This window comes from Haliotis cracherodii, unplaced genomic scaffold (assembly GCF_022045235.1).
Source record: "Haliotis cracherodii isolate W230 unplaced genomic scaffold, xgHalCrac1.p SCAF_3, whole genome shotgun sequence".
Classification (NCBI taxonomy): Eukaryota; Metazoa; Mollusca; class Gastropoda; order Lepetellida; family Haliotidae; genus Haliotis; species Haliotis cracherodii.
In genome coordinates, this window is record NW_027266286.1 from 15,668,601 (window position 1) to 15,689,586 (window position 20,986).

At 40.3% G+C, this 20,986-nt stretch overlaps 1 protein-coding gene across 1 annotated transcript in view; it reads left to right on the top strand.

The window, feature by feature from the left end:
- Positions 1 to 20,986, top strand: part of LOC139473945 (17S U2 SnRNP complex component HTATSF1-like) — a 47,552-nt gene that overhangs the window by 20,644 nt on the left and 5,922 nt on the right. Inside the window, exon 7 of the mRNA XM_071256781.1 lies at positions 19,476 to 19,565. Coding sequence (XP_071112882.1) covers positions 19,476 to 19,565 — 90 coding nt within the window. The remainder of the gene's footprint in view (positions 1 to 19,475; positions 19,566 to 20,986) is intronic.

Consider the following 20,986-nt stretch of genomic DNA (forward strand, 5'->3'; position numbering starts at 1 on the left):
TATTCAGATCTAGGACGGGTACCACACAATATCTGCTCATGGTATTCAGATCTAGGACGGGTACCACACAATATCTGCTCATGGTATTCAGATCTAGGACGGGTACCAAACAATATCTGCTCATGGTAACCGTATTCAGATCTAGGACAGGTACCATACAATATCTGCTTATGGATATTTAGGTCTAGGATGGGTACCACACAATATCTGCTCATGGTATTCAGATCTAGGATGGATACCACACAATATCTTTTCATGGTATACAGATCTTGAATGGGTACCACACAATATCTGCTTATGGGTATTTAGGTCTAGGATGGGTACCACACAATATCTGCTTATGGGTATTTAGGTCTAGGATGGGTACCACACAATATCTGCTTATGGGTATTACTGGGGTGGGGGACCACTCTGACATGTCAGATGGCCCAAGTAGGCTACAGCTATCACCTGGCTTATCGGTACCTCCACACTATCACAGTATCAGGCACCAGCTGGCTATCCTATTTATGTCACATTACTGATAAGAACACCTCCACCTCCACAGCATCAGCTATACATTGCTTCCAGCAAGGCGAGCCCATACCTTGGCCACAACACAATTCATTTGTATATCTGAAAACAAGAATTATTGATGGTGTCTGTTTGTGATAAACAGGACTGTGAACGCAGTAACATGTTTTCACAGTAACCATGGTAACATAGTTTATAACTTGGATCAAAACTAATATTGAAGTTTTATTGTTATTTTTCAATCCATTCAACATATCCAAATACAATCAGTCAAAATGGTCATTTATTGGGTGAGCCACTGTTTGATAGAATATCGCTACGTCTCTGAAAATATAGAATTTTGATCAACTACATTTAAATTGGGAAGAAACCCCATTAAGATTGGGAAAATCTAGACTTGCTTTGTTTAGGATGATAGCATTACAGAACGGGCTAGGCGGAAGGGAAAATAATATAGTTCAGGGACCGTGAGACAGACTACTGTTTTGAATGCATGGAAGAACACATGCCTAAAAAAGTGCCACTGTTTTGACAGAGCTTTTGGAACTTCTAGACCATAGAAAGTCCAGTGGTGCAAACAGCAATGATTGTTGTATACAGTATTTGCCCTAATAAGTGCCAAAGATGCTTAGAAAAATCACAAAGGGTTGCTTATTAAAACCGTACACAAGTTAAATTGATTATAGTCAGAGATTGAGCGGTAGAGAACAGAATCAGTTCAAACATTCATGAAACATTTTTTATAATAGTTACGAGGCAATACATGACCTTTCTTTCTTTGGGGCTGTGGGGTAGCCCAGTGGTTAAAGTGTTCACTTGTCAAGATGAAGCCCCGGGTTCGATTCCCCACGTGGGTACAATGTGTGAAGCCCATTGACCAGTTTCCCCCGCCGTGATATTGCTGGAACATTGCTAAAAGCAGCTTAAGACCTCTCACTCACTCACTCACTAAATCTCACTCAATCACTCACTCACTCACTCACTACTCACTCACTCACTCACTCACTCACTCATTACGTTGTTGCTGTGTTTATTTAATGTGGATGGAAAAATATATATTGTTTGGCTTGTACGGGCACATAAAAAAGAAACGTTTGAAGTAGGATAAATAGTTTCAATTCCTATTGTTAAGCAAGGGGGTGCAGGAGTTGGATTTAACAGGCCTGCAAGGGTCTTTTTCAGCAATATTAACTTTCAGATATTAAGTTCAAATATACATTTACAGGTTTTTGTTCCAACAGAATATCGTTGGGGATGCCACCTTTTTCACAACTGATTTTAGTGTGTCTTATCCTACATTTAAATTTTGAAATGCTCCCTAAGTTTGCGAAGTGTCCATACATCCATCGCAACATTCATGATTTAGATCAAGGAGATGTCGCGGCTTATTAAGTAACCCAATCTCGTTTCACTCACATGTGTTCAAATCTCACCAAATCTTGAATTGATCAGTGTCATTCTTTCATTATGATAACCCTACGCATCAGCGTCATCAAATTATTATGTAAGCATGTCTTGTATCATAGCCTACACAAACCCTGAACAAGCTAATTCATCTCCAAGAGGAACCAACAACAGTTTTTTTTCGGATGATCTTGTTTCAACATTTAGGGAGCACCCCAGGGGTTGGTGATGCTGCTAAGAAATGGCTGATCCCCTCGAGATGCGTGTCACAAACAATTAGGTTCGATTTATAAGCTTGCTTAACAACGTTAGACTTAGGTTTAGCTGATTGCTTCACGAGTGCAAACTTAAACGAAAAACACGCTTTAAGCTCTTATGTAATGAGTAGATATCTCCTTGGGATATTTTTCAGCGTTGTTGTCATTCTTGTGCCGAGCTGTGGCGGACATTTTCGCTGACGTTCATTTCAGAATGAGGTTGGTGGTCCTTTCTTGATTTCCCAGATCAAACACACACGGGAAGAAATTGCATATTTGGTAGAAGTAGTTTACGTAACTGAAATTTCCAACACGCCAGGTAAACTGAAACGTTTTTTGGCTATCCTCCTTAACGTTGATTGGGGACTTGGTGATTGAAATTGAGTGGGACACATTTTGCGGTCATTACAGTTATGGGGATGAGAAATTCTCTCTCTCACTGCATGTTATGGGCTCGTGGACATTTATTCTACATTAATTTCATCTTTTTATTACATGTGTTACCGGCTGAGGACAGATTTGATTATAGAATATTTGATGCAGGAGTTATCAGAAATTTGAAAAATGACTGACATTTTGCCAGAACATATTTGTCCTGCAGCATGGGGGTATATGGGAATTATGGTGGACCCTGGAGAGAATGTGATGTCTTTGTTTACATTCTTGGGGAGTGTTGTGGAGACTGGCTCAACAGGATGACTAAAGTCTGTATCGTCTTGAATGTTGTGTTCTGTATCATATGGTGTCTAGGACAGTGTCCTCTCCAATTGCAGTGTTAGAAATTGGCAGTAGTCTTGTACTCAATAACCCAATAGTTAAGGCATCAAAAGGACTAGTAGAATTTTTTTCGTTTTCAAGGGTTTTGCTATTTGGTATCATTATAAGGACTAGTGGACTAGATATGTTAGTTTCTATCGCTGCATATGCTTCCTTCTGTAGGAAAATGGTAGCCCATTGGTTATAGCGTTCATCAGTCACGCCAAGGGCCAGGTTCGATTCCCCACATGGGTACTTTGTGTCAAGGTCATTTCTGGTGCTCCCCCACTCCTTCTATGAAAATACAGGGACAGAACAGGTCCCCAGTTTCTCCAGAGAGCTTGAGAGTGATGACTGATGTGTTGATAATGTGAGCCGCCTCACTGTGTCACTGTTACCAGACAGCAAGGATCGTTGCTCACGCTGTTGACCCTGAGTTTGTCTGACCCAGCCACTTCACTGTGTCACTGTTACAAGACGGCAAGGATCGTTGCTCACGCTGTTGACCCTGAGTTTGTCTGACCCAGCCACATCACTGTGTCACTGTTACAAGACGGCAAGGATCGTTGCTCACGCTGTTGACCCTGAGTTTGTCTGACCCAGCCTTCTCACTGTGTCACTGTTACAAGACGGCAAGGATCGTTGCTCACTCTGTTGACCCTGAGTTTGTCTGACCCAGTCACCTCACTGTGTCACTGTTACCAGACGGCAAGGATCGTTACTCAAGCTGTTGACCCTGAGTTTGTCTGACCCAGTCACCTCACTGTGTCACTGTTACCAGATGGCAAGGATCGTTACTCACGCTGTTGACCCTGAGTTTGTCTGACCTAGACTTGATGGGTGCAGGCTGTCATGAATGGCTTCAATACTGCTGAGTCAGTGCTGACTGTGTTGTAGAATAACTCTCACAGATAAGATATCATTGTGTCTACTTGATATTGCTTGGTTGCCCTGTCAATTTGCTTTCATATTGCTAAGGTGCCTTGTCAATCAGTGCTTTCATATCGCTAGGGTGCCTTGTCAATCTGTGCTTTCATATTGCTAAGGTGCCTAGTCAATCAGTGCTTTCATATTGCTAAGGTGCCTAGTCAATCTGTGCTTTCATATTGTTAAGGTGCCTAATCAATCTGTGCTCTCATATTGTTAAGGGGCCTTGTCAATCTGTGCTTTCATATTGCTAAGGTGCCTAGTCAATCTGTGCTTTCATATTGCTAAGGTGCCTAGTCAATCGGTGCTTTCATATTGCTAAGGTGCCTATTCAATCTGTACTTTCATATTGTTAAGGTGCCTAGTCAATCTGTGCTTTCATATTGTTAAGGTGCCTAGTCAATCGGTGCTTTCATATTGTTAAGGTGCCTAGTCAATCGGTGCTTTCATATTGCTAAGGTGCCTATTCAATCTGTACTTTCATATTGTTAAGGTGCCTAGTCAATCTGTGCTTTCATATTGTTAAGGTGCCTAGTCAATCGGTGCTTTCATATTGTTAAGGTGCCTAGTCAATCGGTGCTTTCACATTGCTAAGGTGCCTAGTCAATTGGTGCTTTCATATTGCTAAGGTGCTCAATGCAATGGGTCAGTTATTCCATTTCTTGTTAAAAAGACTGTGTCGCATTTCAGTTAGTGTATCTCAGAAGCACAAAGCACTACATTTGGTTAACCAAAGACCTTTAGGCTGCTATGGATCAATCCTTATTTGAACTGACGTATTGGATTGATTTTGCTTATAACAACAAGAAAACCCATCCTTTCTGCACCAAATGAAAAGTCTAACGAACATATAAATTTGTTGTCCCCAAAAAGCTAATGAAATAATAAAGTAACCCTGCAGGCCTAGAGAGTACACAGGGGAGATAATTCAATTTTAAGCAAGAACACTTATCATGTTGATTAGTTCTCAAACAATATCTCACCCTCCCAGCATGGCGGAGACAGTGATTATGTGTCGTACATCAACACAGACTAGGATATATAACAAACACGTAGCCAGAATGTCCTCAAGAGATGAACTAAGTACCTCATGAAACCGTGCCGACTTTCATCTTTATTTCAGAAAGTAATATTGTGCTTGGGTCAATTTGTTTTATGGGCGAACTAAGGAATATGTGGAAATCATTTATATCACAGGGAGAAATGGTGCCTTGTTAAATTTATATGTGATAATGTTCGCATCCGATTGAACATTTAACATTGACCTATAGTTTTGATAACACAGAAAGTATTTGGCGAAATGTAAAGTGTTCAATGGAAGTTAGGTTGAAGAAAATAAATGTTTGATATTTAATGAACTCCAGTATGTATGCTCTTATTTTTCATTGTTTTTCTTAAAATCTTTTGCCTGAGAAATTCCTGCACAGAATAAGTTCCCAGTATCCTTTGTTTGTTTCATGAGCTCATTTCTTTTAAGAGCTGACTAGTAAGGATCAGTTGGTTTCAATTTGTGACCTGGCTGATTGTGTAAAATCATGGCATACTAGCTTGGCACATTGCTCATGTTATCGACCACTGTATTGCCTGGTCAAGATTGTTTGTCAGTATCAGTCAGGTACTCAAAACCACTACATGATAGACAGGTTTCTGTGTGAGTTAGTTGCTTAACGTCCAAGTCAGCAATATTCCAGCTGTATCACAGAAGCCTGAAACTAATAGCCTGGCCCAGAATAACCAGTGATTGATAGTATGAGCCTTCTAAGGCGCCGCGATTCACTGTGCAGAGTTGAGTTTCTTGGGCATGCCAGAAACCTATGATTGTGGGTTCGAATCCTGGTTCGCCCCGATTATGTTTCTAGGTTTGTCAGCACCATACCTGTGCTCGTGGGTTTCACCGAAGTGGTAAACGTGTGAGACCTGCATCACCTCGGGCTTTCCTATCACATTAAGCTGACACGCCGCGATATAACTGGAATACTGTTAAAAGCGGCGTTAAACCCAACTCACTCACTCTTACAACAAGCAGAGGTCGCTGGGTCAGGGGCTTCTTGGGATGATATATTTGGTTTCATCTAAAGGCAAGGGAGTGAAATGACTGTAAAAGTCCACTTTCAACTCTTGCCGAGCTGCTGGAATTATGGACTATTGTTTTGGCTGGACTAACGAGTCCATACATAGTCCGATCAAAATCGCGTCATGAAATCAACATTCGGTTTATAAACAACATGATGACTGCCATTGCAGGATTTGCAGAGCATGTGTACCGTCAACTGGGCGTCGACATATGTTTTCAAAATCTTTTCATGTTAATAATCAAGGTGCTTTTATGATTTGATGTACTTCGCGAGGAAACACCCATTTTATGCCCCCCCCCAATCTTGATTATCAATCAGATAGTCTTGACTGGATGCCGCCATTTTGTTTGTATCAACTGACCTCACAGTTATATAGGACAACAGGTTCAACAATTTAACTTTTGCAAAGGCATTTGGGTCTAATTTATCTCCACACTGGCAAGAAGAGAGCAAATAGTATGCTCTTTGTCCCTTTTTCTCAAGAGATTCTACACCATGTTTAAATTTAGAATTTTGATGAAATACAAGACCTAAGTAATTGTATCTGTCTGAAACATTAATATCTTGTCCAGCTACTGACCATTTGAATATTGGATTGTAAGTTTCAGTGCCCAATGTGACTACATCAATTTCTTCAATGTTGATAGTTTTTTTAAGAGATTGTTGAAAAGCTCCTGAAGTTTGGCTGGTGATTCGGATAGAAGAATTAAAACATCAGCAAACAGTAGATGACATATGTTGATACCATCTAGAGTTAGGCCATTCTTTCTTCATCAAAATAAGATGCAAGATAATTGATAAATAGATGGAACAATATTGGGGATAGTATACAACCTTGTTTGTTTGTATTGTGTTCTTGTTTGAACTTGTATTTCAAGAACATTTCAGAAAATACGCCTCACATAAACCCAGAAACCACTTCTTTTTCAAAAGATTCTTCCCTTGTTAGCCCTAGAAAATGTGTAAAATTGAATAAAAATTGGTTTTGTCTAATGATATGAATTTTGTAAAAACAACTGACAGAACTGACACCTCTAAAAGTGACACAAGATTTTCAGATTGCTTGTTCTCTGGACTGGTGTTAGTCTGTCTTACAGACCCTGATACATTTATGTCAACTACAGCCCATGCAAGTCTATAATGTTTGGCAAGTCTAGATTACTGCAGTATCTGAAAATGAAGAGAATCACTGGGCTCCCTTTTTATTAGATTTTTATTAAGATAACTGAACAACTGTTTTTTTCTGTATGATATGTTCATTTCAGAGACTATATGTTAGTCTAGACTGGTGTAAATCTGTCTGACTGTGAGATATCAATGATCAGTCCTACAGTTGTGCAATGAACACATGTACATTGCAAGGTACGCTCTCCTACACAGTCCTGTAACAACACACGCAGGTGGAGACCGGTGTACATATCACCTCGCCCTGCTACTGACAACTGTTAATGCTGATTGGCCCTATCTCACATGTACAAAACCTCCGCCATTCTCCACAACACAAAACAATCACAGGATCCACAAATTTATTTTTTGGAGGAATAAGACAGCCGTTAAAATAAACCAACTAGCAGCGCTGCCCCTGGGTGTGCCCCCTCTCCCTCCCCCTCCCCCACCCCACCCCTGCGTCTGGGAGACAGCTGTGTCAATCAGTCCGTGTGGTCCAGGAAACAGCTAGTCAGATGTACATGGAGCCGACAGGCCGTGGAAGGGACTGCCATTAGGGGAATTGGGATATCAGATTTAGAAATCAAATTCTGATTGACTTTAACTGCCATAGCATTAACCCTAACTGACAATCATGTTAAATTTCAATTAAAATGATAATCAGCTGTCTTCTTAGTCTTTTGTCAAGTATTACAATTTCACTTAACTTAAAAGAGGTCATGTACTGACAAACTAAAAAAATATTTGATTTTTTTGTAATATTTGGCAAAATGGCCACAAAAATCTTATTGTCTGTTAAGTTGTTCTGGTCATTTATTTGTTTTAAAATGAAATTGTTAGAATGTACCTCCTTAGTATGTGGAATGTACCTGTGTACTTACTGTGCATATAAATGTAGTTGTAGAATATTGGCTGTTTCTTCATGGAATGTTATGCAATAAATATGTTATCTTATCTTTAGGCATGAGATAAGCAAAGACAACGGTAAGACGAGTTCTATGGATGAACAACTTCTTTATTAAAATTAGTGCGACGTTTCGGTGTAGATCCTAACACCTTTATCAAGCAATAGATTCTATTGCTTGATAAAGGTGTTAGGATCTACACCGAAACGTCGCACTAATTGTAATAAAGAAGTTGTTCATCCATAGAACTCGTCTTACTTCATCACTCCAACTTCTAAATGCTACTGAAAGGAAAGACAATGGTGTCGGTGTGTGGGTACTAATCTCATTTGATGTGTTTGAAGATGAACTTCTGATTTAGGGTTAAAGTTGATTGTTCATTTTCATTGTGTTTCAATATATGTGACTTACCATGAGATAAAGGATATATGGGGTGAAAAATCACACTTCTCATTGTATTTTACAAACTCTAAATCATATTAATTACAGGGATACATGGCATCAAACACCCTGTGGGTGTTGTGTACAATAAATATTCTACTTCTTCCTCCTCTCCTTCTTCCTCTTCTTCTCCTTATTCTTCTCCTTTGGACTCATTTTCCGACTTACAACTGTTTAAGTAATAATTGCAGTTTTAAGATTAATTGTCTGATTAATTGAAAATAGCATGTATGCTGAAAGGTTTTGAAATACTTTTTTTAATACATCACAAGCTAACGAGACAAAAATAAATAAATTTTTGTACTGTCTGAACACTTGGTGATTTTGACGTCAAATGTCTTTATGACATGACAGCACTATTGTATCTTAGCACCCATGAGGTCCCCTTTCTCCTTGTGGGTCACATACGTTTACTTTTGAGAACGCATGACATTTTACATTTGTTAACTGTTAGTATGTTAAGAAACTGATGTCAACTTTGCGATCCAAGTTTCAATGTGCAGCCAGATCATGGTTGTGTCATAGTGACAGCATATTTACATTGTAGTCATTATACAACTGAATATTGGCCGATGTCACATGGACAGTATTCAGTGTAGTCTTTGAGGTGTCAATGGCAGCACCTGTTCTGGAGCAAAAAGCAACCAGTGTTTTAACCCTATCACGGATGTTCACCATTGTTTCGGACGTTACTTGTTTTGTCGTAATAACCTCTCAGGAGGTTTTACTATTTTTAGTAAGACTGAGTTTAAGGTTTACTTTTTCCTGGTAAGAACTGATGAAAAGAGCACCTGATGAAGTTGGGACTTTGTGTTTCAATCGTCCAATGTTCCAGAATCGAAGACCAGATATACTTTTTCATCAAATCAAACCCACAGCCTTCTGATCAGTAGTCATGCACTCTAACCATTTGACCACAGAACTGGTTGAAGATAGTTGGCTCATTAGAAGGTACCATGTTTAGCAAATGTTTCCTAGCCAGATATATTTTATGAATTATTTAGACTGACGTTAGACGTGAAAGCACTTTCATACATAATATTAAACAAATATTTATAAAAAACTTTTTGATGGTTCATTAGTCAGATTTAACACAACTTTGAGGTTTTGGTCAACAGACCCGTGAAGATGCGGGGTAGAATGGGTCTTCAGCAGCCCATGCTTGCCCCAAAGGGGTGGATTTATGCTCAAGATGTCAAACACTTGATTGTCTGGTCCAGGCTTGATTATTTACAGACCACTGTCATACAGCTGGAATATTGCTGAGTGCGGCATTAAACAACAAATAAACAAACAAAAGTAGAACCTTTGAGCAGCAGAGACCTGGGCCAGGTAGTGATAACGTCCAGTCACCCTTGCAAGTCGTGTGTACACTAATCGAACAACAAAAACACATGTCAGTCTGGTTACAGCTCTTAATTTTGTATCCTTTGTTATGATATCCAGTCTCGGGTTGTAATGTCCTGCTAATAATTTTTCGAAAATATCTTCTTGGCAAATTTTAAAATGTCCGGTTTGCACTATTCATGCTATTTGCAACGGTGTACGGATACTTGGACCTGGCTTGTACAATTTCCAGCTCAGTTTTACAAGCTCGGTCACTGCTTCCTTCAGGTTTTGAAATGTCAATTAAAACCTCAGAGTCCTGTTTTATCCTTCACATAACAAATGGAATGAACTCACCTATTGATTGACATGAAACTGATGATTTTACTTCTAGCCTATGCTAATCAACTGAATTGATCCTTATTAAATTAAACCTTGAATATAACGCTGCAGCGATACATGACATATTGAGTGTAGAGCAGAAAACAAGTCCTACTAAAGACATCCATAGGTAGCCTCTCAAGTAAATAAGCAGCCATAAAGCAGGGTGTGAGTTGTACCTTTAATGTTTGTTTGTTTGTTTGTTTATTGTTTAACGCGGCACTCAGCAATTATCCAGCTATATGACGGCGGTCTGTAAAATAATTGAGTCTGGACCAGACAATCCAGTGATTGACATCATGAGCATGGATCCACACAATTGGGATCGATGACATGTATCAACCAAGTCAGCGAGCCTGACCACCCGATCCCGTTAGTTGCCTTTTACGACAAGCATAGTCACCTTTAGCATGGTTTGCTGAGGACCTATTCTACTCCGGAATCTTCACGGGTCTGTACCTTTAATGAAAGAGTGAAAAATGGGATTTCAAATGTTTGTGCCCCATGGATTGTAGAAACAGCTCCGCCCTGTACCAGATCCCAGCACACCAGGTAGGCCACTGGTCGGGACCAGAGCATATGTTCTGCCCCAGAGTTTGTGCAGGTGGGTTTTCAACAGCGCGGGGATTATTTGTCTAAAAAACATGTTTATATGTTGAAAGAAATGACAGGAATCAAAGGTATAGTTATGTTTCATGCTGTGATCTGTTAAATTTATTCTGTGAAATTTATCTTCTTCAAACAAATTTGAGATATTTTTCTATTTACATGCGTGAGAGAATTTCTATTTCTGTATTTATCTAAACAGAAGGTGTAAGAAGGTGATTCAGGTGTTTTTTCAATTTCTTGTCCTCAAGATGACTTGATCCTGCAAATTTGTATATTGAAGCTGCTTATGTTGTCCATCAGACATCAATCACTGTGTGGGGACACGGGGAGAGAGAGAGGGAGAGAGAGAGAGAGAGGAGAGAGAGAGAGGAGGGAGGAGAGAGAGAGAGAGAGAGAGAAGAGGGGGAGAGAGAGGAGGGGAGAAAGAGAGGAAGGAGGGGGAGAGAGAAGAGGGGGAAAGAGAGAGGAAGGAGGGGGAGAGAGAGGAGGGGGAAAGAGAGAGGAGGGGAAAGAGAGAGAGGAAGGAGGGGGAAAGAGAGGAAGGAGGGGGAAAGAGAGAGAGGAAGGAGGGGGAAGAGAGAGGAAGGAGGGGGAAAGAGAGAGAGGAAGGAGGGGGAAAGAGAGAGGAGGGGGAAAGAGAGAGGAAGGAGAGAGAGAGAGGAGGGGGAAAGAGAGAGAGGAAGGAGAGAGAGAGAGGCATGGAAGGAAGGGGAGACATGGGTAAGAGGGACTGAGAGGAGAAAGGGAGTGAATGGTGTGGGTAGATGTTCTCAAACCAAGAGCTGCATCTGGGCTGGCTCTAGTTGTTCCGATGTCACGAGTCTGCCCAGGAAGTGTGTGATGGCATCTGTCAGCACCAGGTGCGGCTGACACATTCCAGTGTGGAGGAGGTCCGCTGTCCACTGTGAGACTGACCTACCATCTTCAGGCTGTCACCAGTGGTCGAGCCCGAAGCACATGGCAGTCCCTGGACACTGGGCTAATGGACACTAGGGCATGGGAATGTGGGTCTGTCATCATCCATTCTCACAAGACTTTAGGTGAAAAGAAGTCTGTGTAAATTGAATTTGGCATAATAGTTTTCATCATTTGACTCATCAATTGTCCAAACTGCAGTTAGTCCCATATGTTTGTCACAGAAGTTCATGTATTGGATTATGTTTCTAGGTTTGTCAGCACCATACCCGTGCTCGTGGGTTTCACCGAAGTGGTAAACGCCTGAGACCTGCATCACTTCGGGCTTTCCTCCCACATTATGACACGCCGCGATATAACTGGAATACTGTTAAAAGCGGCGTTAAACCCAACTCACTCACTCACTCATGTATTGGAGATCGGGTGGATGCATTGGCTGCTCAATGTGGTTTAATCTCTGATTATGATCAACAGAAATGATGTAAGGCCTTACCTCAGGTTGCTGGGATATTTATCCATTGTTGAAAGTAGAAATATGTTGGAGTCGAGGTCGGGGGTATTAGTGAGACCTGGTCACTTTTTGCCTTGTTTTTTTTTTAGTTCAAAGGACTTTCAGGAATAGATTTGGGGAGTCCAATGCTTCACTTGATTTCCAAGAATTTTATTGGTGCCATTTGACTGCACGTGTTCAGGAGGCTGAAGGCGATCATAGGTGGGGATTTCTGTGTGAAATTAAAGGAAATCAACTATTGACACTGTGAACTTTGACTATTCCTATGAGAGTAGACATGTCAGTTTTATGTGACAAGCCATCTACAATTTTGATGAAAGTAATATGTAGACATTTATCTTCACAACATACAGGATTTGCAAGGTGTATTTTTGTTTGCATCCATTCTCAGTTTGTATGCGTATAGGATACAATTTTTGGCTCCTGTTTTGTATACCTTCTTTTTAATAAGATAAGATAAGATAAGATAAGATAAGATAAGATAAGATAAGATAAGATAAGATAAGATAAGATAAGATAAGATAAGATAAGATAAGATAAGATAAGATAAGATTTATTGCAGAAACATTCCATTACAGGACAGATGCAATTTTTAAAAATGACAAAATCTTATGATTCATATATACATAAATACAGACATACACACATTCCTGTAGACACAATTATGATTAATACCCTGAATCCATTCAATAGCTCTGTGTTCATTATCCTGGACCAGTAATAGAAGAAGAAGAAGAATATTTATTGTACAAAACACCCACAGGGGGCAGGGTACAAAACATGAACATGACTAATTAAAACATTGACATACAAAACAGAATACAAATATTGCTATGATTATATTGTTAGGGAGGAGATGCAGATTTTCTTTGCCTGAACATTTTGTGAATGAAATTAGATATAATTTCAATAATTTGAAATCAGAATAATTAGATAAACATGATAAAATTAGATAATAATATGTGTGTCAGATGTGTTCTCAGTCAACCCTCCTGAGCCAACTGTCTGGTTCTGTTTCAACTTATTTTGCATAGCTGATCACTGTCTAAGCCAACAGCAAGGTGTGCATATTGGTTCATCATTCCTGACACACTTGCTGACACAAGGATTTATTAGACCTGACTCTGCTGACCTTGAGTCTGACCTTGTTGACCTTGGGCTGGTTGTCCTAGAAGCTGAGTGGACCATGGTCAGTCATAGCAGGAGGAGGATGGGTGGAGATGGTGTGATAAGCATAGGATGGTGGCACTGATTCAGGGTCAAATGCATGATTGATTAAAATGTTCCTGGATCAGGCAGGTAGTCATGATGTCAGGATCTATCTGAGACTGGAATATGTACCTTGTCATTATTGATGCTGTCACTGGCTGGGGAACAGGAGATTGTTCTGGCCCTACTCTCTACCTTGACTTCCAATCGTTGTTCCACCCTGTTGTCCACCAGTTGTTGGACTGAAATCCAAAACCTCACATAATAAGTTTGGAACTGGAAAGACGAAGGGATCTAATGTAGACCAAGTCAGAATTTTGAATAAAGGACATAGGTGTTGACGTATCAAAGACTTTGATGAAACACAAATGTCAAATGCATCCTGTTATGAGATAGTGGGGTTTGCATGTCCCTGTAGGGTAGGAGATAGTGGGGTTTGTATGTCCCTGTAGGGTGTGAGATAGTGGGGTTTGTATGTCCCTGTGGGGTGTGAGATAGTTGGGTGTGTAGGTCACTGTGGGGTATAAGATAGTGGGGGTTGTATGTCCCTGTGGGGTTTGAGATAGTTGGGTGTGTAGGTCACTGTGGGGTATAAGATAGTGGGGGTTGTATGTCCCTGTGGGGTTTGAGATAGTTGGGTGTGTAGGTCACTGTGGGGTATAAGATAGTGGGGGTTGTATGTCCCTGTGGGGTTTGAGATAGTTGGGTGTGTAGGTCACTGTGGGGTATAAGATAGTGGGGGTTGTATGTCCCTGTGGGGTTTGAGATAGTTGGGTGTGTAGGTCACTGTGGGGTATAAGATAGTGGGGGTTGTATGTCCCTGTGGGGTAGCTTACTGGTTGCAGCATTTGCCCCAAAGACACAGTTCCAATTCCCGACATGGGTACAATTTGTGAGGCACCGTCTTGGTGTCTCAGTGATACGGCTGGAATGTTAGAACAAGCAGCATCAAACCCACCCAGTCTTACTCCAGTGAATAAGACATTCTGTTGATAGATGAAATTACGAAAATATTGTGTCATTGTCTTTACATCTGAAACCTCCAAGAAATTGAAACTGTCATGACAATTAGTTTGATAATCTATCTTTCTGATCTCTGAATCCAGGTATTAGTTACACACATACAACCTGATAAATCATAGAAATATGACTATGATTCGACATGTTCAATTTGATTAGCTGCTCATGTCAGTGTATAATTACATGAAATCATAAAAAAAATTATGCAAAAAAACATTTACATTTTTCGTTGAAATAATTTCTTCGTGTAACATATGTTCACAATCTTTTTGCAAATTTGGAAAACTGATACCCCGACGTTTGTTGATGGTTTAATAATTGAAGACTATTTGTCTGTTAACTGGAAGTGTACACCACCTACAGTGTCAATTTATAAATGATAAATGCATGACTTGATTCCTCAGGCCTTGGCTTTGATTACTGTACCCAACAGATGTTGACGATCAGCCACCAGTCATTTATTGCCAAACACTGGGGTGTCTGATGACTTGACTGGAACCGCTCTGAGTTTTACAGCATTCTCCTGCCATAGGAGATTGAAAACAAGCCGTGGATGTGGCTGCTTGTTGAGCTAGAGTCAGACATTTCATGTTGTTGATAACATCTCAGATAATGGTCAAATATGTTGTAATACAAGTTAGGTGAAATTACCAGGGCTATGAATGTATCACTCACAGCCAAGAAGCAGCCATGGAAACTAGGCTTTGCTTCTGGTGTTTTTCATGATATCTGGTTTTGAGTTTTACTAGCTTTAGCTTGAATGAATTCTTTTGAAATTGGTGATAATGTTGGAGATAAGGGTGAAATATGTGGATTGTCCATATCAGCTGAATTATTATAATTTAGCAGGACAGTGGACACAGCTGGCCAGAGGAAGATGTTTCGGTAAAATTAATTGAAGAATTTCAGTTAAAAGAAACGTCAAACGTTGTTTGTATATTCAGGGATGAGAGTCTTCCGCGGATCTTCAAATTTCCGCGAATTTTAGTGACCACAAATTTGTTAAAGTCTGACAGCTTCCCCCATTAACATCCCCAAATTATCGACAATGCTCCATTGCTCAGATGTTTCAGCTGAAATGGAAAATATCCATTCTCATCTTTCATTCATCATTCTTATGTATCAATTACTAAAGAATTGTCCTGTTTGGGTTGAAAAATGAGGTTTGTTCTGTTGTATCATGATCACATTGATTAGATGAGAGTTTGTGTACATATGGCAATCATGTACTTCATCTTGCAGCATCATATGCTGGAAACTTTAGAGACACTAGAAGATAGATTTGGTAAGAGGTGATGTGTATTGGAGGAGTTTTCAATATGTGTGGCCCATGTCTCAATAGACTGCCTCCATGGTCTATTGGATAGAGTGTCTGCCTGGAGAGTGGAAGGTCGGAGGTTCTATCCCTTTACGCATCACACGAAAAGCTGTTGAAGGTTCTTGTTGTTTCCATCCCTGGCAGTTGGCATTAAGGGGCTAAAACAAGGACTCGTCAGCTCGGAGTCAATATACTGTGTCTGAGAGGGGTATTCATGTTAGTCCCACCCTTGCGAAAACTAGGTTCGGATTATTGAGTTATATTTTGGCTTGACTAACGAGTTTATGCATAGCAAATTCAAATTTGCGTAACAAAATCTACATCCGGTTCGTAAACTGATTTCGAATACGGTTGAGTGTAGGATTTGCAAAGCATGTGCACCGTTAACATAGCGAATCTTTTCATGTTTTTAAGCAAGGTGCTCACGCAAGTGTTGAAACTGGACTTTAAGAGTCATTTAACTCCCTTGCCTCGGGAAGATGAAGTTGTGTTTTCAGTATAACACACTTCAGTCATGACCCTGTAAAGCAATCTTTACACCAAATATTATTTTTTTAAATAAGAAAAGGATTCTCGTGTGAAGAACTAATAATGTGGCATTCTTTGACAAATTTGCTTCTCCTTCTTCCCAACACACAGCACTATGGTTGTCATGCCTTATTCTTCTGATGCAAAAAATGTTTTTTTTTAATTGAATATGACACTAACATGGGTGGAATTTCTTGTGTAGGATCATAAAACTATGGAGGTTTATTCTTTGCTGAAAAAATACATGCATACACTCAGTGTTACACAGCTATTAGGTGTTTTTTATTGTCTGTCGTAAACTCAAGAATCTCTCTCTGATGGTGCCGTTGTGAAACATTAGCATGTGGGGTAGTTCCAAGTACCTTAGGCAAGAAGTTTCAGTTCTCTTGATGTATCCACATGGCAGTATATTTTTTGTTGAAGGAAAGTATTGAAAGTTCATCAAGATGTCTTTAAAACTGGTAAAGATTCTTCAAGAGGATTAATAGGAAAGATTAACGTTTAATTAAACACATGTTGTACTGTTATGTTTATGAGGCTTTGAACCATTGAGCATAAATCATATCTCTTTCGTACATCTTGTGTTTGCTGTTTCCAAGATGAAGTGTTTGGCCTATAATTAAGACCCACTGTCTGTAACTGGACTAGATGGCTATGTGTGGATTGCAGATGTAGCTTGTGACCTCATGGGAATACAAACTGTCTGTGGTGACCTCATTGGAAGACAGGGTGTCTGTGGTGACCTCATGGGAAGCCAGACTGTCTGTAGTGACCTCATTGGAAGACAGGGTGTCTGTGGTGACCTCATGGGAAGACAGGGTGTCTGTGGTGACCTCATGGGATAACAGCCTGCCTGTGGTGACCAATTAAAAAATCACACCAAAATCATTTGTAAAATGGATTTGTTATTGTTTAATTTTAATGCTTGGGAAGATTGGCTGTCAACCAGTGTTCGAAATAGACATTCACCAGATTTGTTCTCGGCCTCGGCCTACAGTTTATTTCAGTAGTTATTTATTAAGCATTATTTAAGTCATGTGATAAACATAACTTTCATATTTATTAACAGTAGTATTTGACCTTTCAAATGGTGTTTGACATGTAATCACAAAGATGTTTTACAAGTTGATAATTTCCTGATTAATGTAGGCTTCATCTATCACCACAGAGTCTCTGGGAACTCAGTGTGATGGCAGTAAAAGCTTTTGGTTGACTGGTTGTTTTGTAATTTATGTTGTAAGAGTAGGTCTCCCTGCTTCAGCTAACATGTTTGGACCTACAGTTTTCCTACAGGGCCTACAGTTTTTACCCTGGGCCTACAGTTTTTGAAATGTGCTGGCCCTTAAGGCTCTTAGTTTTCTCTGCTGAGTTGCAGGTGGCCATGTCGTCTAAGGCGCTGCGATTTGCTGTGCAGAGTTGTGTCCCTTGGGCATGCCAGAAACCTATGATTGTGGGTTCAAATCCCGGTTCGCCCCGATTATGTTTCTAGTTTTGTCAGCACCATACCCATGCTCGTAGGTTTCACCGAAGTGGTAAACGTCTGAGACCTGCATCACTTCAGGCTTTCCTCCCACATTTAGCTGACACGCTGTGATATAACTGGAATACTGTTAAAAGCGGCGTAAAACCCAACTCACTCACTCTGCTGAGTTGCAGACACTGATGTCAACACTTATTTGTCTAAATGGACACTGTGCTGATATAGATGGAATACACTCACTCACTCTGCTGAGTTGCAGACACTGATGTCAACACTTATTTGTCTAAATGGACACTGTGCTGATATAGATGGAATACACTCACTCACTCTGCTGAGTTGCAGACAATGATGTCAACACTTATTTGTCTAAATTAACACTGTGCTGATATAGATGAAAATACATGAAATCTGGCTTCAAGGCACAATCAGGAGATCATGAAATGTTGTAATAATTAGGGCTGGGACGAGTCCAAATTTACTACTCGGGTACCCCACCACCCTGTTACCCGAGCCTACCCGGGTACCCGTTATAGATATTTAGAGATAGGTACAAACTGTCCGATTTAGAAACTTTTGACAGTAGCCCTGGCAAAATGTATTTAGATACACGTGTAAAACGATCTGGTCATGCATACACTGAAGTTTACAGCATGACGTTTTATCTTTATTCAAACAGGTCTATGAAAGTCATAAGGAATGGATTGTCGTAAAAGGCGACTACGCTTGTCGTAAAAGGCGACTACGCTTGTCGTAAAAGGCGACTACGCATGTCTTAAAAGGTGACTACGCTTGTCGTAAAAGGCGACTAACGGGATCTGGGGGTCAGGCTCGCTGACTTGGTTGATGCATGTCATCGATCCCAATTGCGTTGATCGATGCTCATGATATTAATCACTGGATTGTCTGGTCGCATTCATATAGCTGGAATATTGCTGAGTGCGGCGTTAAACAACAAACTGCTCAACCTAACCATAAGGAATGGGTGCATAGTCAGAAAGAAATGGGAACACTAGTGACTTGTAGTGTAACCTAGGGCTGGGGCGGGTAACTCGGGTACTCTGGTCGGGTGGGTCCTGAGTCGGACCCGGGTACCCACAGTACTACCCGGACCCGTAGTTAGTCACGTGGCATATTGTTTAATGACAAAAAATCACTATAGCTCAGTGGTTACACTACAAGTCGCTAATGTCGCATTTCTTTCTGACAATGCATGCATTCCTTTTAAACAATATATGTGACTAACCACGGGTCCAGGTCATCCTGTGGATACCCGAGTACCCGACCCGAGTACCCGAATTACCCATCCCAGCCCTAGTAATAATGTCTGTCAGGGAACTTAATTTCCATCATCCATTGAACTTGTAGGTACACGTACATGTATACATTCCGTGGTATGCGCAGAATCCAAAACACATTAAATTACAAACAATGTTGTCGTTTCATACAAAAATGTGAATACTTTCCCTGTCCTCTAAAATGTAACATGTAAACTTTTCAACAAATTTGGTTTAATAATTCTATCGCATCCAATAAAAATATTGGAACATGCAGTTAACCAGAGTGACCTCGTTGTTCGTCTGTGTCGTGAGACAACCAGGGTACAAAATGTCCACACTCTCCCAGCTCCCTGTGTTGCCCAGAGCATGGTGAAGGCATGGGAAAGTCTCATGTTCTCATGCCAGTCCTGTCCATATGGCCACACTTATATTGTAGTATGTTTTGGTTTGTTGCAGGAAAATCCCATGGTGATTAATGAACTGCGGGATGATGTCAGGTTGGAGGCTGCCAAGTTCGGGGAAGTCAAGAAAGTCACTGTGTTTGATGTGAGTAGGCCAAGCGAAGGCCGTAATGTTGTGTTTGTTGAATGTTTGTTGAATGTTTGTGCATCACCTCTAACACCAGCCCATTGCTACAGTTTGGGACATTTAATTGTTTTTTGTTGTTTAATTGTTGGATTAATTGTTATAACAAGGGACAAGATTTTATTGCGCAAACGTTCCAAGTAGCTCGCTGACTTGGTTGAAAAATGTCATCGATCCCAATTGTATGGACCGATGCTCATGATATCAATCACTGGATTTTCTGATCCAGACTCGATTATTTACAGACCGCTGTCATATTGCTGGAATACAAATTGCTGAGTGTGGCGCTAACAACAAAAACCAACCAACAACAACCATAATAAGCACTTTAGATTTATTTGAATTTGTGTTCATGATGGATTGCAGATTATTTCTATGTTACATGGTTCATTATTTGAAAAAAGTACACTTAACATTTCTGTGATGTTAAAGCTTTCAAAATCATGAATTTTAAGGAAAGAGAAGTAAACAGGGAGTGCCTTACATATTTACTACAATACGTGAAATAATGTTCTTTATCTTCAAAGACTGAGCAGTGATCACAGATGAATTGTTTGATAGGCATTACTTAGAAGTTAACGGATGACAAATTAGACTAGTGTCTACTTTAACACATCAGATGTTGAATTACACATTAAAGTCATGAAGTCCTTGCCATCAACCTAGTGTTAAACGTTAAAGATTTAGAGGTCCCAAAATTCAAATACCACTGGAGAAAACCTCAAGGGTCCCAGGACTCTCCTTCGTTTGAAAGCAAAGTGTGTAAATACCTGGATGAAGTTCTTGGAAATTGTTTTGCCAATCAAAATGTTTGGACCTCTCTTGGTAGATTTAGATCCATCTTCCGAGGCAAGTGAGTAAACTGACTATAAAAGTCCAGTTTCCACCCTTGCCGAACTAGGCTGGTATTATGGAGTTACATTTTGGCTGGACTAACGAGTCTATGCATTATCCAATTAAAATCGTGCAACGAAATCAAAATCTGGTTCGTAAACTGTCATGCAGATTTCGGTCGATTGCAGGATTTGTTAGCATGTGCACTGCTAACTCGTTGTCAAGAGATATTTCCTAAATCTTTTCATGTTTTTAATCAAGGTGCTCACGTGATTTGCTGCACTTCACGATGTAAGACAATGGGGCAGTGGGGTAGCCTAGTGGTTAAAGTATTTGCACGTCACGCCGTACATGGGTACAATGTGTGAAGCCCATTTCTGGTGTCCCCCCGCTGTGATATTGCTGAAATATTGGTAAAAGCGACGTAAAACCATACTCAATAAATCAATCTGACTGTCAGAGTATGGACGGAAGGACATTAGACAAAAAGGGCCATAAGTCTTGGTGTTAGGGAGGGAAGTGGTAGACTTCACAAGTCTCTAAGAAAA